The following is a 24494-nucleotide window of genomic DNA, read 5'->3' on the forward strand; positions in this document are numbered from 1 at the left end:
CTTATATTTAAACTCAATTTTATTCCCCTTCCATTCATCCCACGCTTTCTCACTACCACAAAGAGTGTCACAGTTGGCTCTACATAAGTTTCATTTATCAAAGTAAAACAGATTTATAATATATATGACATTTAGGTTAAATAGAATGATAATAAGTTGAAGAGCTCTGTAACCTTGTATAAGCCATTGGAAATAAAAATCATGATAATTGCTGCTAGTTTTGAGTACCTACTATACGCAGGAAACTGCACTAAATAGTTTGCATACTATTGTTATTTTTTTATCTTGCCAGCAATCATGGAAAGCAGATAACCATTCATGTGTTACAGAGGATGGACCTGAGATAGAATTTTTATCATAAAGTGACAACCTGGGATTTGAGTACAGGGTGTTCTGCTTTTAAACAGAGTTTATAATATGTCATGTTATACATCAAATATAGTATGTGTACATACATATGTACGTACGTATGTATGCATGCATATGCAAATATTTTCATTTCAACAGTTTTTACTTTGAGTCCAGTATTAATGTAAAGAGGCGCTGAACACCCTGTATTATGTTGAATTCAGCCCTCTTCGTTTTCCTGAGTTATAGGTTTTCATGGAGTTTTTGTCTATAAAATATCCTTAATACATTGGTGTTGATCTTATTTTTTTAAAGAATTTAAGTGCTTCCAGTAAAACCATAACCCTACCCAACAAAGTACATTTTTATGTCAGTCATATGTTTTCCCTCTTAAGGAATGTTTGGATATGTGTGGGATCAAGCTACTAAATTTCACTCCCTTCTTTATTTCATTATCCATTAACAGGAACATCCCTCGCTAGGCCAACTTTCAGAAAAGTTAATAGAAAACAACATTAATGTCATCTTTGCAGTTCAAGGAAAACAGTTTCATTGGTATAAGGTATGTTCATTCCCAAAATATAGAAATTAAAATGTTTGCCTTGGTGGTTGACGTTAGAATGCTTCCTAGAACCCCAGAGTTATTGTACTTTGTACAATCTAAATTTGTACTTTGTACAATTCTGGAGTTATTGTACTTTGTACAATCTAAATTTAATACTGTGTTAACTAATGTATACTACACAGTATCTTAAGTTAGCGTTTAAGTATAAATTATCTCTGTGTTTGTAATACTTAGAACCAAATGTGGGCACTGACTGATAATAATGGAAAAGACTTTTAACAGGTGAAAAGTAGTTCACACTCCAACTATACCTGTCATGTCTGGAGTCCTGCTAGTATTCTAGTCCATGGCATATCCTTATAACAGATTAGGTTGGGGAATATCAGCTTAATTTTCAATAGCATACCTAGATTTGGTCAAGGTCATCCAATACAGGAACAAGAGAAGCCATGGACGTGGCCTTCCTACGTAAGAATCATCTTAGGTTTTGTCCAGAATCCTTCAGACCAGGTGAGACCCACAAGCAGAATAGACATTTAGCAGCTAGCTGTGTCACTCTGGCAGCACCACAAGACCCCCGCCTCCAACATAGAACTGCTCTTCTGTGACCTTGCCATAGCTTTCTTTTTGTAGTCTTTTAGGTTCTTTCTTCTGGGAAACTCTCTTTTCTTTCTTTCCATGGTGCCATGATACCCTAATTTTCACTGCAGGTGTCTGTTCATGGGTCTTCCTCATCTTTGTCATCTTTGCTTCTTCCTTCTACTCCCAATGTCCTTCACTTATTTTTTAATACCTCAGAGAAGCTACATTTTCATTTGTCTTCAACAAGTACTTGAACCCATTTGCATTTGCCACAAAGCTGGTGTGCCCTCCACCAGCTTCCCTAATACCCAACAACCATAGTTATCGTCTGAAAGCACTACTTCATCATACCACTTCTTCCCTTGGAAATCTATAGTGAAACTTTATTTCACTGTTTTCCCAAATTTATATACCACGGAACCCCTTTTTTAATGGAACAATCATTAATATCCACGGAAGGAGTGCTCTGGGCCAAATCAAATGCCCAACCCACTTTATTAACAATAGTAACAGCTTCCACTGATTGAGAATCTACTATTGTCGAGCACAAAGTTTATTAACTCATTTAATACTCTTAACAACTCATAACAATGAGGGCAGTATAACTAGTATGCCCATTTTTGAAAAATGAGGAAACTCATGTAGGGAGGTTATATACTTGCCCAAATTTTCATTAACAGCCTAAATCCTGTGCTCTTAACCTCTAAGCCTAATAGCTGAATTTCAAATTATTGTGCTTTTTTTGGGGGGAAAGGGTTAATTTCAATTATAGTTGACATAATATTATTATTATATTAGATTCAAGTGTACAGCATAGTGATTAGATATTTATATACTTTACAAAGTGATTACCTCGGTAGGTCTAATACCCACCTGGCACTATACCTACTTAAAGTATAACAACATTATTGACTATATTCCTTATGCTGTTTATTTATTGCTTTTGTTTCCTCTTTCTCTGCTCTTTATTATTTCTTAATGGTGTAATTGACTCTAACAGTTTCTCCCTGCTCTGTTAAAAAATAATTTCTACCCACTGATAAAACAAAAACCAGGCAGGCTTAATTAACTGAATCGTGTGCAAAGTAAGAATCAACAGGTTCTGAAAACCCGACAAGCTCTGCTAAGATTCCTGTGTATGCTCTTACAATCACCTACTTTGGCAGCCCAGAGACATTTTTATCAGTCGCTTCATCTGGGCTGTAACAGCTTCTTAACGTATCTCCAAATCTACCATCCAAATGGCTGCAAGATGGTCTATTTAAATCACAAGTGTGACCAACGTACTCCCTAGAGTAAAATGTTCCCACAGTTCCCTCTGACTTAGCAGATCAAGCCTTTAATGTGGCATCGGAGACTATCTGGTCCCTGCTTGCCTCATTCCCCACTATTGTCTGCCTTGCACTTGCCCCTGCAGCCATGCTTCTAATTCTCCTGTGCACACCATCCCCCGGGCTCTTTCTCTCCTTTGTGCCACTGTTCTTGCTGCACACCCACCATGCCTGGAAGCCTTGACTAACTCTCACTCATCCTCTAAGACACATTGTTTGTTGAAATTGTTATTTATGTACCTGTGACATCATTAAGAATGCCAACTAAGTGGCCTAGCAATTTAGCATCCCCAAAGTGGTATACAACAGGTGCTCAACAAAGGTTAAATGGATTTTTAAAATCTGCAAGTGATACATTTTCCCTATTACCTCCTGAGATACCAAGTTGTTACTACTTACGTAATGGCTGGCATACGGCAGGAACTTAATGATACTTTTCAATGATAAAATGAGTGTACAAATGGATTTCAATACTTTTCATAATCTGATTCCTTAGAAATATGTACCTTTACTCCAGTCAGACTGGTTTCGTCTCTGTTCCTACTTCATCTACAACTCAGGGAAACCTTTAAGCCCTTGCTAATTCTTTTTCTTACTGGGAATACCCAGAGTTTTCTCCGTAATAATTCAGTACCATCCATCAAGAACATCCACTCCATGAAGCTAAGCCCTGTGACTATGATGGTTTTCTCCAGTCTGGACCAACATGTAATAAAGTTCATTCATGGAACAGTCGTTCTGCAAAATGTTTATATGAGAAAAGTGTTTTGTAATTAAAGAAATGTTGGGAAATGCATTATATAATGCTAAATTATTTCTGAATCACAGGACTTCTCTGAACTTTTAATTGTCAAGCGCACATTTTGAGTCTCTAAGTGGAAGAAACCATATGGAGAACTTCCCAAACTTATCTGCCCTTAGAACCCTTTCATGTTTAAAATCTCAAGACTATGTTCCACAGAAGATACTTTGGAAAATTCTGGTCTGTACTTTGATTAGCTTTACAGGTCAACATGTCATGTGTGCATGCACAGACACTCTTGCACACACACACACACACACACACACACACACACAGCCATTTCAGGTGTGTATGTTTTGGCTGCCCTAGTTGGTTGCTTGCTTATATTTTTCTCTTTTCTTATATTTTTTGATGCATGTAATATCACCTTCTACTGATAACTACAAGAATTTTTAATATTTGTTGATTGCTAAACCATTGCATATGACTGTCATTAAGTAAATGTCATTGGTATATTTTCTAGGACCTTCTACCCCTCTTGCCTGGCACCATTGCTGGTGAAATAGAATCAAAGGCTGCAAACCTCAACAATTTGGTAGTAGAAGCCTATCAGGTATGTATATGTTAAACACAACTTTCAAAAAATGAACTTTTAACCCCAATTTCTGTGGCAACGTACAAACTAGTGCCCTATTATCTTGAAAGGTGTGGTGGAAAGAACATTATGTTAGGAATTACGTTACCTAAGTTCAGCCCGCTCCACCACCAACTAGCCATGGAGCCTTGGGAATTTCACTTCAGCTTTCTGTACCTCACTGTGTCTCACTGACAATAAACCAACTTAGACTACAGGCAATCTAAGTTTCCTTCCAAATCAAATATTTGGTGAGTCACCAAATCACGGCTATAGAATATACTCTATTACCAAGAAATTTCACAATTTCCTATGTCATGAAGTAAGAAGTCCACACTGTTATTTAAAGCAGCAACCTGTCACGGAAAATGAACTATCTGGAATACAGAGATTACTAAGAGGAGTCTGTTAGGATCTCCTAGATCAATCATTTGATTGTTCAATCAGTTATTTTATCAGTTTTATAAAGCTAGTTTGATTAAAAGAATCACCTTAAGAAATGTACTAGTTTCTTGAGTTGACAGTTGTATGCTGTCCCCAGTCTGTGAAGAGTGGGATCTAAATGCAAAGGTTTAAAAAAACATCTGCTCTTTCAACCTAGGTCATTCCTGGAATGAATTCTTTGTTAAGATGCTGTAATAACAGTGACTGTTACTTTAATACCACCAAGAACCAGTTACTTTCCATACATGATCTCATTTAATCTGCACAACTGGCCTATAAGGCAGGTGTTAATACCCCCATTGTGTATTGTAGAACCCCAAAGAAGCGAAGCAAATTAACCAAAGGTCAAACAGCTAACAAGCAAAAGAAACAGGAAGAGAAGCCAAGTCTTCCTTAACTCCAGGCCCCAGGTTGCTTCCTCCTGTGTGATATCACTTGGTTTTGTTGTTGTTTACACAGTATTCAAAGACATGCTTTATTTCACCTTGAATTTATAGACCATTAATGAAGTCTTACTTCCTCAAATTCTCTGAATCCCTTCCTGACACAGCAGAGTTGAAGAGAGTAGCTCAAACATTGTGAGAAAGCTCAGGCTTCTCTTCTCGTTTTCTCCATGCAGCATCTGCCTTCAACTTGGGTACAAGAAGGAAGGCAGGATATAGACACAGAATAGAAAATGAAGGACTTGTTTCAACTTTCTTTGTTAATAAAATAAATCCTGTGAGATTTTTTATTTTTTTTTTGGGGGGGGGGCAAGGAATTGTTCTGTGTCTGAAAACTACATTGAATGAAATAAGGAAGAGCATCTTTAATTATATTTCTTTCTCCCTGGTACAAAAGAACATTAGGACTGGTAATGCTACTTATCATAGAAAATCAAACGTATGTACAAGTCATTCCCATCCGTAGTTTATTCCCAGGAATAATCAAAATAAGGAAGGAGCTTACAGTGTTAGAAGCCACCCTAGTTTTTATAGTAGAACCCATTTATTATCCCAAACAAGGAATATAAATTGACAAACTTTCCTGTATGTCAGACTGCACCAATGGGAAGGGAAAAGGCAACATTTGGTTTTATGCTCTTTATTTGCCTAAGATAGGTATGTGTGCCTTAGCTAACTGCAGTTCTCATTAACCTTAAACAATGGAAAAATACTAGTAAATCCAACAAGAACTTCCTCTGGCTAACTAATCTCCTTAAGTTGGGATCCTGTTAATATTTTATATATGTCTATATTTTCAAAATGTTGTCTTCATAATCCAACAGAAACTATTTACATTCATTGAAGAAAAAAAAGAATAAAAATATTTTCATTCTAACTTTTCATTTTTTGCGCTTCATTTATAAGAATTTTATAAGAGTGCATATAAATTTAGTACATGATGAATGTGAATACATTTGTTTTATGCTTTACATAAGCACTGCCATTAGAATTAAAATTATGTAAAAATTATAACTCTAATAACAAGAGCAATTTAGCTGAAATTAAGATGAAAAATAAATTACATTGAATGAAAAAGAGAATTGTACATCATAAGAAAATTCTGCCTCTGTATCCATTAGATATTAAAAAGGAAGCTTAAGATTGTGTCTGGAGCTTGTATTGTTATAAGTAGCTTAAGGTTTTAAGAGAAGCAGAATTTCAGAAGGGCAAACTGAGAACACTTTATTATTTTAGGAATTTCCTTCTGATCTGTCAATCCATCATCATATCAACACCATTTGTATATCATTAGACGTTTCTGTTGGTTTGCCAAAATTGTTCAATTAGGTGATTACAATGTATGAGCTCTTTAGGAGATTAAAAAATGTAGCTGACATAGTTTTACCTAATCCAAATAAAATTTACTAATTTGAGGAAGTATCTTACTCTAAAGATTTACTACTGTAATTCCATGACCAAATACTAATTAGTCAGCACACATGTCTTTATTGATTATTTAGCTGAAGAAGAAAATTTGCTCAAGTAAAGAGTTAGAAGTCACTGGAAATTATTTTTCCTTCATACCCTACTACTCACTCTCTTCCCTTAGGTACATACTTCATCTTTTCCCTTCCTTTCATTTGCAAGTATATGTTAAGGACTTTTGCATGTCGTAGACTCTTAGTTGTATGAGACAAAATGCACATGGATCTGAAATATATATTTATATATATTTAATGCAGCTAGAACTTTTAGAACTTAAAAGATTGTGATGGAAGAAATTAGTATGTGCTTGATAAATGGATACATGATAGGTATTACATAGATGTTTCTTGAGTGATTGCATAAATGAGTGGTTTTCCGCTCAGTAAGGGGTGCTATTTCAGTATTAAGAATTGGCACAAATTTGATTGACACAATCAATCCTAGGCCATTCTTGAAGAATTTACAGGACTGTATCTGGCAGGTAATTCTTATGCCTACAGTATAGAAATGGCCTCTCAAAAATTTACCTTTCAATTCTATCTCAATAAGACATTTTTACTTTCATGATAGTCTAACAAGTTTGAAACTGAAATGTTTCTTTAACAGCTATAAATGTCAGAAGCATGTTCCAGATTTTAAGCTGTAATGATTTACCCTTTGTGATGATATGTGTTTTCAATGTTTTATTTAAATTTTATCACAAAATATAAATATTATGGGATTGAAAATGGTTATTTTTGTAACGGGCTGAGTAAGATTTATCTTTGAAGTGATCAAAATGCACAGGCATGGAAATATGCAGAAGAAAAACAGAGCAATTTAATGTAGATAGTGTAATCCTGCAGTATTTCTTAGTATTTCAAATGTAATTAGGTCATGATGTGGAAACACTGTTTTTATTCATCCTTTTATAGAGTGACTTTTTGATTTAGTTAAAACTAGAATGACTTAATAAGCTTGATTCTATTTAGTTGCTTACATTTGAAAACTGCTATCGTATACAACTAAAAAATGATGTCTCTGCAGAAACTTATTTCAGAAGTGAAAGTTCAGGTGGAAAACCAGGTAGAAGGCGTCTATTTAAACATTACTGCCATCTGTCCAGATGGGACCCGAAAACCAGGCACAGACGGATGCAGAAACGTGACAAGCAATGACGAAGTATGTGGGTGCGCGTTTCTCCCATTGAAAATAAACTAAGTTGTTTGGCATGCTTTCTCACAGAAAAATCAAACCATTCTGAAAAACTTTACTTACTACTGACTCAAAGGATCTTACTTATACTTATACTTCAAAGTAACTTTTATTGTCTCTTTGCAAAGTTCCTACTTGTTTTAACACATTGACTGTTCTCTCCGACTCAAGAGTTAAAGTAAATACATATTATATGTAAAACTTATTCAAAGATAATAACATTAAACTTAGATGTTACAGCCATTATATATATATATATATATCATATTTCCTCAAAGAAATCACATCTCCTCAAACAAGTAGTGTCTATACTTATGATGATAATACCATTTTGGTATCAAATCTGAAAGTTCTCAGAGTAACTAGAAAACTGAAGATTAATAAGCCACAGAAAAGAACGGGAGTCATGAAGCAGTTGATAAAGACTTAGTATTTCAAAATCTTTCATTTTCGATTATAGTGGCATCAGGAAACAGGACCAGGGATGATAGGGATTCTCCCAGGACTGGCACAATAGAGAGTAAACACACAGAAATATGCCTTTGAAGGGAATTCTTGTTGGATGAAGACATTTTCAGTGAGTCATTTACCTCTTGAGGCATCAGTTGCCTCATTTTTAAATGAATAGCTTGGACTACAAGATTTCTAATCCCTTTTCCTTCCATCTCTAAGGTTCTATGATGTTATTATTTTAATATCATGCTATAGATAAAAAGAAAAAGGGTTACTGAAAGAGATAAAACGTCCTAAGATTCTAAGATTGAATACAAGAGAATCTGCCTTTCTCTTTAGTTTCAGTGTATTTTTCACCAATGGATAAGTTTAGAATCTGCAGGTATAGTTGTTCCATTTGAAGTTGTACATTTGAAATTACTTTTTGCTAGTTGCTAGTTCTTGAGGCTACTCCATAATCACTCCTTGGGTTTTGTTCAAAAGACATAATATAGTTTACAAAATACATATTTGATTCCCATTAGAGGAAACTGTTCACTAACAAAAAATAGCACTAAGTTACTTTGTGAGTAAGGGTTACCTTCTTAGAAGTTGTTCTTTCAAAATCAGTTTAGGCAGAATGTTTTTCCTTATATCTTACTTTTTTTTTCTTTGTCTATATCCCTTTATTCCTCTCACATTCAACAAATAATGTAAACAGTTTAACTCTCAGGAAGAGTCATATGACCTCTAATTATATAAACCCTGAGTTTTGCTGTATTAATATTGGCAGTGATCACATTATCCTACACATCTGTTAATCCTTAACATTTTTAAAGACAAAAAACATTTCAAGTACAACCCAACTGCACTAGTTTTAATATTGTGAGACTGATTCTAATTTCTAATGCATATATAACATATAAGCCTAAATTTAGATCTTTTATATCATTGTGTGTGTGTGTGTGTGTGTGTGTGTGTGTGTGTGTGTACAAATATATTTGTGCTAGGCTTTTGGTTGGGATGGATATATATCTATATATATATTATACATCCATATTATCTATTCATTTATATATCCATCCTAAGCAAAAAGCCTAGCACAAATTATTTTTAAATTGTAATGGATCTCAGTCTAATATGGAAAAAAAACCATATAACCTTATTTGCCAAAGTACCTGAAGATCATAAAATGGATTAACAAATATAAATAGACACATTAAACCAATCATGTTTCGCAAAAATAAAAAATAGAGAAAAAGAAAAAAAAATTGGCAGGAGAAAGAAATTCTGTAGTTTCATGAGGAAAGCAATTCCTGCCAGCCCAGATTCTTAGTTCTGGGCTAACATCTCCACTGAGACAAATGTATGACCTTTTATTGAGTGAGATCTGAAAATCTGAGAGTGAGAGTCCTAAATATTTTTTCCTTGAGTCACTCAAAGAAAGCTTCATGTTTTCCTCCATTAACACCATATATAAACTAAAATTTAACTCTGAAACTTTACTTGACCCCTAGAAAATAGAAACAAAATAAAAGTTGTTCATTTGAACATCCCATCTCAGGGTTTTTAAGCCAGTATAGAAGAAGCCCTTTAGTTTATCTGATCTATTCCTAATGCCAAATATTCTGTAACCCTGCCTCCCTATTTTAAGGACTGAATTGAGAAAATGGTCTAGTCTCTCTCAAGCTCGCTAAGAAATCAATTAAGGATATAAATTAATTATCAAAAGTGGAATTGACATTTCAAATAATCTTGAACCTCTCTGTCCATTTAATGGTTCAATACAGGCAAGTAGCAGTCATTGCATCCTTTAAATTTCTAGTTTATTAATTAGGAAATAAATGAAATTAAAAAGGGATATTACAGCTATATATGAAATAGAATGCATGTGTAATTCATAAATATTAATTTCTGGAAGATGGAATATTATTGATTGAAAATATCATTAACAGATATAATGTTGGTAATAAAAATAATCAAGACATATATTTTCTTTTACCCCTGCCCCAAATTTAGGTTCTTTTCAATGTAACAGTTATAATGGAAAGATGTGATGTCACACGAGGAAAAAGCTATGCAGTAATCAAACCTATTGGTTTCAATGAAACCACTAAAATTCATATACACAAAAACTGCAGCTGTCAGTGTGAGGACAGCAGCGGACCTAAAAGAAAGTGTGTTGATGAAACTTTTCTGGATTCCAAGTGTTTCCAGTGTGATGAGAATAAATGTCATTTTGATGAAGATCAATTTTCTTCTGAGAGTTGCAAGTCACACGAGGATCAACCTGTTTGTAGTGGTCGAGGAGTTTGTATTTGTGGGAAATGTTTGTGTCACAGAATTAAGCTTGGGAAAGTATATGGAAAATACTGTGAAAAGGATGACTTTTCTTGTCCGTATCATCATGGAAATCTGTGTGCTGGTGAGTATAAATCTATACATGCAATTTTTATTAGTCACTATTAAACTACCGTATGTGTTAAAGTATCTTAAAATCACAGCTTTATAATTACTAACCCTGAATCTGAATTTACTATTCAAAGTTTCAAAGTCTGTGAAATTACAGCATGGCAAGAGATTTGTACCACATGATTCTGATACTTATATTTTAAATCATTTTGTAAATACTGAAAAATAATACAAACCAAAAATTAATTCTTATTATCAAGTATGCCTTGACCTTGTAAAAATATATACCAGAAAAGGAAATTACTGATACTGTCTGACAGGTTTTCTATAAATCAGAATATTCTTCTAGAAGGATCTGATTCATTCTCGTAAGTGGTCACTCGCTCCAATTTACTCAGAAGATAGTGAGCTATAAAAATATACTTTTCATTCACTGGAAAATTCTAAATGCATTATTATAGATGGTATAGCAAGTTTGTAGTAATTTAAACCTCTCGTTTATTTTTGGAACAACGCCAGTAACAGAATTGTCAAGAGAGAGCATTTATCAAGAAAATACTGGTTTTATAAGTAATCTAGAAGATTAATCCCAGAGGCCACACACAGACCAAATTTTAAAATAAAATCATTTAAAATGAAAATATCAAAAGTACTTTTTGGCTAATTCAGTCTACTGCCATCTAGAGGTTAGATTCCAGGAAAATCTATGCAGCATTTAAAAATTAATACAAATTATTATTTTTAAATGAATTGATTTTTCTGTGATAGTGTGCTAAATCCACTTACTGTTAAAATGTCATTTTAGTGTGTGCCTTTTGGTAAGTAAATATTAATTAAATTATTGATGAACTGAAATTATCTCATTGTCATAAGCAGATGGAAAGTAAAAATCTATACAGAATAAATTTTCTGTGTTCTTGTGTAAGCTAAAAATTTGCTCTATATCATAAATACGTGATAGAAATTGTCTTTTTATTCTATTGTATATCAAAATATTTTATATTTCAAACGTTTATTCAGCTCTACTTGATATCATGGGCAGAAGAGATTATAGATGACTTTAGAACAAATCAGTAATTATCAGCTAATGTTTTAGAGCTAACCCTGTTTGGAACAGGGAAAAGAAAGAATTCTGAGATCATTTCCCACAGCTGTCAATCTCTCAAAGAAGCGTGAAATACATTGAGAATCCCAGTCTCTGTTTATAGTAAAATATCAAAAAACAATGTACTAGCTCTTCTATATGACTGTGATATTACTGACACACGGGTAGCTGAGAATCTGCTTTGAATTATTTGTGTATAAATTATAAGCGCAAACTGTAGGCTGACAAGCATTTTCTTCACTAGTCTCCTTTGAGAATAAAAACACATGTTCACAGGTCGGCTGGCTAGGATTAGCCGTGCAGCCTGCTTACGGGGAATAGGGTCTGGCAGGCATTTGTTTGGCCTGGACCTCATTAGTTTTACAGTTAGCAAATTGAGCTGATCCAACAGTAGACTCTATGGAACAGTTACCCTATGAGGTGCTCCGCAATAAAGGGAGGGAGGAGAAAAGACAGGGAAGGGAGGGAGGGAGGGAAATGTCTGTGGCTAAATAAGCTGGAGAAACACTACATAACCCTGTAAAATGTACTCCTGTTGAAGATTTGTAGTTCACATTAGCATGTTAAGTTTTGGATACTTCTGCAGTCTGAAATCCATTTAACTATATATAACCAGTGTTTTTGCTCAGCTTATTTGTTCCTGATGCCAACACACACTTATCTACTGCCTCGCTTTCTCTCTGCACTTTCTCATTACCACCTGATAGTGCACAGCACACTTTCGACATGCCCCACAATCTTCAAAATAATGTCCTGAAGATGTGAAAGGGTTAGTTCAACTTCCCTGGAGATTTTATCTTTAAACATGGCAGTAGCAGAACTGAAGCACTAGAAGGGTTTGCCTCACGGACCTCTGAAGTTATCCCAGGCCCTTGGCAATCACAAGAGACTAGGAGAATAAATTACAGAAGCTATTAATCCGATACCCATTTTTTTTGGATTTCAAGTCAGACAATTGACATCACTTCAGCCTTCGTAGCTTCTTATTGTTTGTATTTTTCTTTTAAAACTGAATGTATGGTGACCTTCAAGTCGTCAGGCAGCCACTGCAGCAGGCCGGGCTTCACAACTCAGGAGAGTCTCTACAATAGGACGGCTTTGAAAACAGACACCCCTGCGTCCTGGCATTGTTTCTCTCAGACAAATAGACAATGAGGCTGTTTCCATTCACTTGAATGGCAGTCTGTTTCCATGGAGCTGGGAGGGGAATTCACATTTGGAAACGCTCACGAAGTCCATGGCCCCGGTAACAGGTTTGGGGGTCTTTGTTGCAGGGCATGGAGAGTGTGAAGCGGGCAGATGCCGGTGCTTCAGTGGCTGGGAAGGGGATCGGTGCCAGTGCCCATCCACATCCGCCCAGCACTGTGTCAACCCCAAGGGCCAAGTGTGCAGTGGAAGAGGCACGTGTGTCTGCGGCAGGTGTGAGTGCACTGATCCCAGGAGCATCGGCCGCTTCTGTGAACACTGCCCCACGTGTCACACAACCTGCAACGAAAACTGGTATGTGTTCTCTGATCCAAACATACATATGCAGTCCTTCGTTGTAGCTTTGCTTATCCTTTTTTATTCTGCCTTCCTTAATCTTAGAAGTTACTGGATCTTCTCATAACAAATTGTTATCATCATGCTAAAAACTAAGTGAATGGGGGATTTGGGGATTAGAAGACTTAGATTCCAGTGTCTGGCCACCAGATAGCTGTGGAAGTATCAGAATTTATGTAGGCAGTCACTGCCTTAGCTTTTTTAAGTTAGGTTTTTTTCGTAAAAAGAATAATATTCAGTGTTTGTAAAAGTTCACTGGGGATTTTTTTCCCCCAGCTTTATTGAGATATAATTGACATATAACCTTATGCAAGTTTAAGGTGTACAGTGGGATGATTTGGGGCTGCCTGCTCCTCAGCTTGATATTAATTAGCTGTTAGACTTAGGGCAAGTTGTTGAAAATCTCTGTCCCTCAGTTTCCTGATATTGAAAGTGAGGAAACTAATAATAATGACTTGCCGTAGTTCTGTGAAAGAATTAAATTAGATGATTCATGTAAAAAATAAAAATATAAATTTAAAAAAAACTTTGTACTTGGTGCATAATCATAGAAAAGAAATGTTAGCTATTATTATAGTTGTATTTTTATTAAAGATAAAGAATAATGGTGGTTATGAAGCACTGTAGAAATATGTGATGGATAAATAAAAGGTGATATGTTAAGTGAAGGTAGCATTATTGTTTTGTGCCAAGAATTAATTGTCCAATAACAGTTTGAGTCCTGCTCAAAGACCACTCTCTAAACCTCACTGTGCCTTCCAATTTGTTTTATTCAAATTTTTAAGACCTTCACTTTCTTGGATTGATTTTTTTAAATTATGTATAGCAATTTATGCTCTCTTGGAAATGCAGTAAACATAATGATGTAGTTATTTCTAATGAACTCAACATAAATTTGAACTATTTATTCATTGCTAAACTTTTCTAGTAGTGTCTTAATATCTACCTTCTAAAACATCTATATAGGCTAGTTTTGTGTGTGGTGACAGTGTCTTATTCATCTCCTAGAGATTTTCTTAAGATAGAAAAATCATTATTTTGATTATCAAACTATTTTTAATGGTTAGAAAGTAACTGTGCCATGGCACTAAATTCAGCCAAGATTACGAATACGTGTCAAAGCTTTCTTTCCCAGTTTTACAAAGCTGCTGTCCTAAAGCAGTACTCTATTTTATTTCTTGTTGATAATAAGACAGGCTACAACCTTATTAAATATTGTGTATTTTCACTTGTTTCCCCTTACAGGAATTGTGTGCAATGTCTTCACCCTCACAATCTGTCTCAAGTTCTACTTGATCGATGTAAAACCTCATGTGCTTTCATGGAACAGCATTATGTGGACCAGGCGTCAGGTGAGCCAAAGCTTAATAATCGAATCATTGAAAAGGTGTTTGTAGTGAATCATGTTGCCCCAAAGGGCCCAGAATCAACTTCCTAAAGAACGGACCGGCTGCTTCAATGTTTTCCATTTCCCAGGGGTGGTACCCTACAAAACCAGCCAAGTATGTTTGCCTGGTTTGGCTGAATCATTACACCTCCCATCTGGGCTAAATTTCCATGCTGTGCCTTTCCACAGAAGTACACAAACAGATTTTCTAGAGAGGCCTCAGTGAGCCAGGAGTAGGAGGTTCCTATGTAAAGTCCGTTTCACCCTGAGACATAAGATCTATGGAGCCATAATTATCCTTCATAACCCAAACTTGCTTCCACCTCTAACCTTCCTCGTATCAAATCAACATTTACTTACATGTTTCAGGTGAAGCCAAAAAATTAAGTATTTGCTTTTGCGAGATGCATAGCTTCAAAAGGGCTATTCCTTCTGGTATTTTTCATTCTAACATAAATAAAATTTAGGGTGAGTGATTATAAAGGTGGCACGACAATTAGGGCATGGAACTTGGCTTAAGACATGTCCCTGACACTAGTACCTAAGAAATATCAGCCCTCTTACAGTGTTTCCCTCAGCCTCAGTTTCTTCATCTGTAAAATGATCATACCAACCTCAGAGTTGTGTAAGATTAAATGAGCCAATGAACATGGAAGAGGTACGTAAATTTAAAGATGACACATAAACAACAGAAACATGTGAGAGCTGTGTCGAAAGACCATGTTTAAACAAAATTCATTAGAACCCGACAGGTAGCACCCTGCTTTGTCAGATATAAGGTGTTAAGCTACACATGAATTAGAAATAAACTTGAAATTATGCTTTCCATGAAAACATTCATACTGCTACTATTATTTCTAGTCTCTTCCAACCTGTAAGAATAATTCCAGCTCTTAGAGAGAGTGCACAGAAAAATAAACTTTCTCCACAGTTTTGTTTCCTTCTTCGTTCACATCCACAGTGATCTTAGCCCATAATGAATTTGGCTCTGAAAACAGCCCATGTGCTGCCAGCTGGGGCTGTAGCAATCACTCCAAAAAGCCAAGTGCCTTTTCTAATAAATAGAGCCCTTACTGTCAACATGTCATTTATTATGTTAAGTAAACAAACCTACTGTGACCTAAGTGTGGTTACAGAAAGTATTCCATTAAAGCTCCTTAGGAAAAGCCCTTGTTTGACCTAAACTATGAAGATAGTTATGGCCAGGGCTTAATGTTTGGCTATCCAAAATGACATTTAAAAATGCACACACCTTTGGGCCCTGAAAATCTCCTCTGTCCTAACACATTAGAAATATTTGTGAAATGTACTGGTAGCTAGGGGACTCCCTTCTCCTCACAACTATTGTGCAAGGACAGGGACAGGGCATTTGTTAACCACCTCTATTATCTATCCACTCAGTCACACTTAAAGGGTGTTCTTTGGTCTTTCTGGCTGAGCTCCTACTAGGCGAGGAGCCAGTAAGTGGGATCAAGCCACGTGCCCCCTGTAAGGATCTGCCTTAGCTGATTGAGTAGTTCTAAGTCAGCCAAGGAAATGACAGTCTGTCAGGATGAAAGGTGTGCATGTCACGTTAGGGTCGCCGTGGAAGGCTCCAAGGGCATCCCCTTTGGACAGTGCATCTTGGATTCTCTGTGTGTGTGAGATCTGTGACAAAGGGGAACTTGTATTTGCGTTTGGTGCTTCTGTACCAATCAGTATCCTCCAGCCTCCCTTTAAGCTTTCTTTCAAGGAATCTTACCACTGACCAAAAGAAAACGGGGCTCTAAGTCTTCCCACTTGGAGAGGAGCTCTTGCCTCTGTTACTGAGTTCTTGGTTTATTCAAGAGCATGCTTGGTCATCCCTGGGATTCAGACACAAATCACCATGACTGGGTGATCGCTTTTCTCAGCCTTGGCAGGTCCCCTCCTGAAAGGCCCTCTCAGGGAGACCTTCAGACATTTACATGAAGTCTCCAAAGTCAGGAGAATACACAGAAATCACGTGCCTCTTTAGGCCAGGAGGTAATTTTGTGAGTCTAGGGCAGCTGGTGAGTTCTGTGGAATACTTCCGTATTGCGCAACCACGATCCTCTTGGATCTGGGTAATACCTCTGGCAGCCACAGAGTCTGTAGAATTTCCAGCTAGAGTTTACCAAAGGCCTAGTGCTAAAACAGAGACCTAGAATGCTCCCCTCTTAAGGCAGCATATCCTTTTCCATCTAGTAATTATTTATTCCTGAAAAAATACACAGTGGAATTTTTAGAAGCAAAATAGGGTAGGTTGGATTAACAGACAAGCAAAAAATAAATTCATAAAAACTGAAGGAAGAGAATTGCTTATTGTCCTGAATTGGACGCTCCCATTTCCTGGAGAAGCTATGTATAATAAGCATGAAAAGTTACACTGAAACTTCAAAGGAATATTTATTCATCTATTACAGTAGTACTGATTTAGATTCTGCAGATGTTTACTTTATTTCCCATTACTGGTGTGCAACAAACGAAGAGCAAGCATAACAAGAGAAATATAAACTAATGAGTAGAGCTGTTAAATAATTTTTTTAATCCTATTTTCCACTAGTGATCAAGGGTACAAACTACAAAGATTATCTCTCTTCATCATGGATAAAACTATATTTGATTAAGGGGTTTGAACATATACCTGTTAGTACAATGAAAGAATCAAGCTGCAAACAAATGCTCTTATAAAATACCTTAATGTGGCTATTCTCCAAAAGAGAGTTTTATGTTGAAAATGTTTTAATAATAAATGTTTAATAAAAATTAGAGAGCTCACTCTGAATCAACAGCAATGGCAGTCCTCTGTTTTAAAAATGTAGATATGCAAATATCTCTGGTCCTATTAATTGAGGTAGTGAACACACTGTTTACTTGTTGGAATCCTTTGATTTACTCATCCTAGTTTTTAATCCTTTTTTTTTTTGCTTCATTCCAGAATGTTTCTCTAGCCCAAGCTACTTGAGGATATTTTTCATCATTTTCATAGTTACATTCTTGATTGGGTTGCTTAAAGTCCTTATCATTAGACAGGTGATATTACAATGGAATAGTAATAAAATAAAGTCCTCAGCAGATTACAGGGTGTCGGCCTCAAAAAAGGTCAGTGAATTCTAAAAAAGAATTACTATCAGTATGTCATTGTCTACTTCCAATATTTAGGCCCTTAATTAATAATAATATTTCTTCTCCATCAAGGACAAGTTGATTCTGCAAAGTGTTTGCACAAGAGCAGTAACCTACCGACGTGAGAAACCTGAAGAAATAAAAATGGATATCAGCAAATTAAATGCTCATGAAACTTTCAGGTGCAACTTCTAAAAAGATAAAAAGTACTTTATGGGAAACTGGATTTTTAATAATTGCTCCTAAAAATTATAATTGTAGAAGTCACAGGAGGAGACAGATTGTTCCAGATCATGCCAGCTGCTGGTTGTCGACTGACAAGCATCCTCATCACCATGTGACTCACAACGCTGCTGAATTCTTCAGAGAAAACATGTGTCTTACTACTGTTTGAGACTAGTGTCATTGTAGCACTTTACTGTAATATATAACTTATTTAGGTCAGCATAGAATGTAGATCATCTGAAGAGCACTGATTACACTTTACAGGTACCTGCCGTTCCTGTGCTTCCCAGAGAGACGCAATGCTATGAGACGGTTTTGGCATTGTATCACTACAAGGGTACAGTAATCCCTGCATGCAACATGCAAAGGAAAACAATAATGAAGGCAGTTATATTAATGTTGCCAAACACTTCAATAATTGGCAGTGAAGAGACAAGAATAGCCAGATAAATAAATGGTTAGTGTTTCACTCATGCAAGAGGTGAAGAGATGAAACCTTAAGTCTTGAGGGACATTGCTTTTGAAACTGAGTAGTTTTATGCGTGTGGTTTGTTTTCTTCTTTTGACCAGATGGATACTAAATCCAGTATTCTCTCCTCTTTGCTTTTATATTTTGGTTTTCTTTCTTATAGGATAAGTTTATGTCACAGATGACTGGATTAAATAAGTGCTAAGTTACTACTGCCATAAAAACCTAATACAATGTCACTTTATTAGAATACTGGTTTTAAAAGCTGAATGTTTAATAAGGGACACTTTTATTTCACATCAAAATTTGAGCAGCTTCCTTGCTTGCAGATGTGGAGTTTTATATCTTCTTACCTGGTAAACTGGATGGACTGTTTCACCATTTCATTTAGCTAATCATCACGTTAAAATTCACAAGATATTTAGAAACTCTGCCTCAAACAAACTGCCACACTTTTGAATACATTTTCTCAGATATTTACTCCAAGTAGCTATTAGCATTTTTCAAATTAAAAGTTATATTACTTTTGCCCTTCCATGAAGCCTAAGGATATTATTTCCCTGTATCACCTCAACACCAGTTGCCAGAATTCTAAAAGTCTGCAATTGAAGGGCAGACAGTATCTGAGAAATAAGCTAATTAATTCACCCTTTTAGTTAGTCAGGGAAACAAGGCTCAGCAAGTTGAAATGATTTCTCAAAAACCTTCCCAGTGATTAAGTGGCAGCATTCAATGAGAACTCCTATCTTCTTATTGACAGACTAGTGTTCATTGTATAATATCATTCTACCTCTTGAGCCTTTGAAATATCCAATTGGCAAGTATTGTTAAATGGGATTTACTGAAGTCTTAAGTATATGGGCATGAGAAAATTTCAAAGCAAAGCAGAAAAGAGTAATTCAAACTGAATTGGCCATGACTGGCTTCCAATCTTTCCTGCTAATCAACTTTGAGGCACTAACTACAGGGAAACCCATTCGCACCTTAGCCTGTGTGAACAGCACCCCCTAGAGTTGTGCAGAGCTCAGCCCCAGAGATTGATGCAGAGACCATGAGCTTTTTACCTTCCCCAATGGAAACTTCTTCACAGTTACCATATCCCTACAGACTTAGTCTGGTTTTACTGGCTAGAAGTCCAACAGTTCTGTGTGCAGTACAAAGCTTTGCCTATGACAACAATGTCTTCTTATAATTAACTTCCCAGATTTGCTATCTTCCAGCACTTGAGTTAATCATAGATATTTGCATTTCAATGAAGACAAACCCTCACCCCATATTCTACCCTAACGAGCCTTTTAAAACAGGTTGTTCTGGAGCCAACAGACAGAGCAGTTCCATTAGCTGGCCCCTAAAGCCAAGCAATTAGGACTCTAAGTTGAACTGTATTTCCTTCCCTAGATGAGACTGGGGACATGGATAGAATTCAGTACTGTGACTCACTTGTGTAAGATGCCCTGGATCACCAAGGATAACGTAAAAATCATATCGCAGCCTGTCTGTCACACAGAGCATCCTTCTTTAAAAGGAAAATAAGTGGATAGTTGACAGACCCCCAAGAGGAAAAAGAAGAAATTATCCATTTATTCAAATGCTGACAATTTAAAAAAAGAACATTACGATGTTCATAAACTAATTTTCATGTGGAATGAATTACTCGAAAAAGCATAATAAAATGAAACCCCTAAAAATTCAGGGTTTATATTTTTACACTCTCATTAGTTTGCACTAATTTATGATGGACCGAGGCTGTTATCACAGGAAGGAACAAACTTCCTGATAGGCAGTTCAATGCTAAATGATGACTGTCATTATGCTTGTGATGTCTTGTGCTTTCTTTTTTTACTTAAAAATCTAATTCTTAAGGATTTTAGAGCTTATATTTTACTTGAATAATTGATATTTTCTTGTATAATAGCTTGTGAGAAGAGAATTAATATTTGTCAAGCTAGAATTAATTAAAAGGTAAGGGAAAACAGGGTATTCTTAGATTAAATAATATTTGTAAATAGAGCCTATTTTCAACTAATATGAACACAGGAGCCTTTTGAGATTCACTGACGTTAAACACAAATAATGAAATTTTAAATGGTTAACAAAGAACTTGACCACTTTCGGTACGACAGCATTTCTGTGCCCTAAAGTATGTAATGATTTAGAAATGTGCCATACACACACTACAATATAACTGTATGCATGTTATTTCTCTGGGGACGTCTATACTGCAGTGTACATGGATTTATAAGCATTTGATATCTTTTCTTAAATTTATGAATATTTATAAACCCATAGATATTCTCCATAAGACTCAAAAGTTCACCAAAAATCTGATGATATCCTAAATGTTCAATATAACGTTGGTTAGTAACGATTAAAGAAATCTAAAGTTAAACAGAATAGATTTCTCTAGAAGCGAATTTTTCAAAACTCATAATTAAAAATAATGTATGCATCAGATGCAACACTTCACTGAAGAATAAATTCCAAATATTTTAAATATATACTTAATCTTCATTGAAGATATTCTTATGTATGACAACAGGTATCCATGAGACAATGAAATATTTTTATGATGGACTATGAAAATTTTTCTTCATAGAATTATATTCCTCCAGGTACCTAGTATAGCAAATTAGACTTAATGGCTTTTACTTCCTTTCCTTACTCCTGTTTTTTCCGCTCAGTTTTCTTAAGGGACTGCCCTAACACTTCAAACTCAATAAGCCTAATTGTGAAAAAATAACCAAATGTAATAGTATAATGTTCTTCATTTCCAAAAGTCTCTTAATGATTTTAAAACTCATTTGAATCTATGCACTGAACAAAGACAGACCCTTTAAAAAGTAAGAATTTAAAATTTTCACAACTGTTAGAGATTCTTTCAGTTTGAAAGCATTTGAGAGCTATATATTTTAATAAAAGTTTCAAGTGAAATATAGCTATGTGGGAGTTGAAGCATTTGCATATTGTATTTAGTATTATTTACTTTTAACATTTAATTTATAACTATCCTTATCAATATTGACCTTAAGAACTCCATTTCATACAATGTAAACCAAAATGTATTTTCAAAGAAAAATAGAACTACTAGCATTCTTTCAGATCACTTCCCTTTTCTATTTTCTTTATGAAAAATTTATTATGGATAACTGATTATACATATTTATATCTCATTGATTATGAGCCATCCACTTTTTCATATGACATCTCTGAAATTGTGATGTATCTTGAAATCATTGGCATGTTAGACGCAGTGTTGAAAGTTGTGCTTGAATAAATATTACACTAATTCATTTTTAACTAAATGTTCATGGGTATAGGCACATTCCTTTCTTACAAATATTTGAAAATTCATTTGATAACATATGAGCCAGTTTTCAGGACAACTGAATCACATACAGTTCAATCTGGAACCTGACTGATTATGAGCTCAGATCCTGCACACCTGTACGTTATTAAAGCTCTTTCAGCCTCCTGTTTACACTTTATACTAGTGTCTATGATTTCTGCAAACCCTAACTTAACTGACAAGAATGATTTGGTTTTTCACAGTTTTGTTAACAAATTTTTATTCTTTCTATTCCTTTGAAAAGAATACTTTTACAATATCATCTCGCTTTTAAACAGAATTAACTGGAAGGATATTACAGGAAACCATTATAATTAGATTTTGCAGACTCTTGTATGTCTTATGTCAATGACAGGAGAAATAATATATACAACCAATCAGTGCTGTAGGAAAAAAACCTTTCCCTTTGAGTCCTATTTTTTTATTCTTCTTTAACATTCCTGTTCTTTTTATTGGTTTCTTTACCTCTGATAAATTTGCCTTCAGGCTCATGTAATGACTGTCATGAAACGATGTATTTAAATTATTAGATTTATATTAAACAATTGTTCAGCTATCTGGGCAGCTGTTAATGAAATACCTGAGAGTAACAACACTACTCTTTTATCTACCTGTAATATTTTCCTGCATAAAATTTATCTTTGTAAGCTAACTCTATTAATCAGGTTTCTAACCTCTACAACCTACTTCAGTTAAAATTACTTAAACCACAATAAAAAAAATAAAATAAAAAAGAAAACACTGCAGTCACCAAGGATGGAAAATGTGATTTATATCTATAAAGAACTTTTACTAACTTTACACTGTACCACAGATAAATGTGATTTTGATATTAATGTCACACAATGACAAGTATGGTACATAAATCTTATTAAGAATATTGAATATAAAATATTTTAATTCTAAATTATAAGAAAATACAAATTTGCACATATTAATATAGAAATTCATTTTGTGTATCTTTAACATACCTTTAAAACTATTTTACATTTACCAGCTACTTCATTAAAGTTATTTAAACCTCTGCAAAATAATTTAGAAATGTTTTTAAATTATCAGTAATATAACCTTATTTGTTTCATTTAACAAGTCTTGCCTTTGTTAAAAAAAAATAAGTAGAGTGTATTTTTAAATTAAAATATTTGATTATAAAATAGCTCTAAGAAACAAATTCTCATTAAACAAGTTTATTATTTCTGGCTTTGAAATATATTTAAAATTAAATGGTCTTAACACAGACGATTGGGGTATATGATAATTTCACATAGTAAACTATGAAGCTGTTTATATAATTCTGACTGACTACTAAGTTGTTTTATGTATTTATTAAAGAGCTGACACTGTAGTTGTAAGATGTCTATTTTTCTGACAGAGCTTATAACAGTTATGACAAGGCATTTAATTAATGCATCATTCTGTTTAAAAGTAGATGTTAATCAATATAAAAGTTTGTTTTAAAATAAAAATGTAAAGATCGAAGAATTCTCTTTTATTTAACATTGTGTGCAAATGACCCTCAGAGCTGTCAGACAACAGCACACTGTCACATGGAGAAATGTAATAACATTGATATATTGTCACTGGTAGAGGTTGTTACATAATCCCAAAAACTACTTTTAGAAAATTGCAGGGCCAATGATAAAGGTGTGGGGCCATCCTAATTGCTCTATTTCCCTTTTGATAGCTACTCAATAATGGAAGCAGAAGGAATATCCTAATTACAAAGAACTGAAAAATTAACTAAAAGATAAATCAGGTTTTTTTCTACCAGTCAGAGATTTCTACCATCACCTTGATACAAATATAGCGTGTTCATAAACTCAACAGTACATTCTCCAAAGCCTTATTTAATTAAACTACTGAAATTTATGGAATACCCATGTTGTGATTCTTCTTAATTTAATCTAAGGGAGAGAGTAAAACAGATGAGGGAACACATTAAAAGTTAAATAAGACATGTAGGCAGATTCCCTGTCCTTTACGAGTTTTAAGAGTTTGAAGGAAAAGGTATGTGTAGCAAATCTATAGAAAGAAGGGTGTGCTGGCTATCAGAAGGTCTCACAAGGTCTTTCATGTTGAGAATTCATCCCAGCTGGGTGTGAGCTAGTCTCTGAGACTCAGAATCCTGATTTTGTTGTGACTCTTGTTTGGCCCCTTTCTTCCCTTCCCCATTTAGTAATACGACCCATCTCCTGAGTTTCAGTAGAGCACACAACTGAGACTTAACTACCCGTACTCCTTTGCAGCTCAATGTAGTTATAGGACTAATGTTGGTCAGTGGAATGGGAGAAGAAATGAGATATGCAACCCCAGATCTCACTTTCTTTTTCCCTCTTTTCGTTGCCTGGGACAACTGAAGCAGCTGTCTTAGCAAAGGAATTGTCAGAGCTTCCCTTCCAGCCATCAAATGCTCACCTCAAGACATCCCTGGTAGGGAAACAATCTCTTTTTAGCTAAACCACTACATTTGATGTTATATCAGATAATCTGTAATGATGCATTCTTTATATAATTGCCTCACTGAATCCTTAGCAATACTAAATACCATTTCCCTCAAATTTTCAAATAAGGAATACAAGGCACAGAGGTTAAGGACCTTGTATAAATGCAGCCAGCAAGTGGCCAATGCAGGATTCATACCCAGATCTGCTTTTCTCCTCATAAATGACTGATCATATATGAAGATAGATTTTACATAGT

General features: G+C 35.0%; 1 protein-coding gene across 5 annotated transcripts in view; it reads left to right on the forward strand.

Moving 5' to 3' along the window:
• Positions 1 to 23276, forward strand: part of ITGB8 (integrin subunit beta 8) — a 73284-nt gene extending 50008 nt beyond the window's left edge. For 2 of the 5 annotated variants that reach the window (XM_019727478.2, XM_074340827.1), the window contains 8 exons: positions 815 to 910; positions 4092 to 4181; positions 7583 to 7717; positions 10202 to 10607; positions 12974 to 13199; positions 14487 to 14593; positions 17567 to 17730; positions 17827 to 23276. In XM_019727478.2, coding sequence (XP_019583037.2) covers positions 815 to 910; positions 4092 to 4181; positions 7583 to 7717; positions 10202 to 10607; positions 12974 to 13199; positions 14487 to 14593; positions 17567 to 17730; positions 17827 to 17949 — 1347 coding nt within the window. In that variant the 3' untranslated portion in view covers positions 17950 to 23276. The remainder of the gene's footprint in view (positions 1 to 814; positions 911 to 4091; positions 4182 to 7582; positions 7718 to 10201; positions 10608 to 12973; positions 13200 to 14486; positions 14594 to 17566; positions 17731 to 17826) is intronic. The other 3 variants (XM_019727482.2, XM_019727480.2, XM_074340826.1) reach the window with 3 other exon arrangements.
• Positions 23277 to 24494: the final 1218 nt, after the last annotated feature.

The sequence above is a fragment of the Rhinolophus sinicus genome, linkage group LG09 (genome assembly GCF_036562045.2).
Source record: "Rhinolophus sinicus isolate RSC01 linkage group LG09, ASM3656204v1, whole genome shotgun sequence".
Classification (NCBI taxonomy): domain Eukaryota; kingdom Metazoa; phylum Chordata; class Mammalia; order Chiroptera; family Rhinolophidae; genus Rhinolophus; species Rhinolophus sinicus.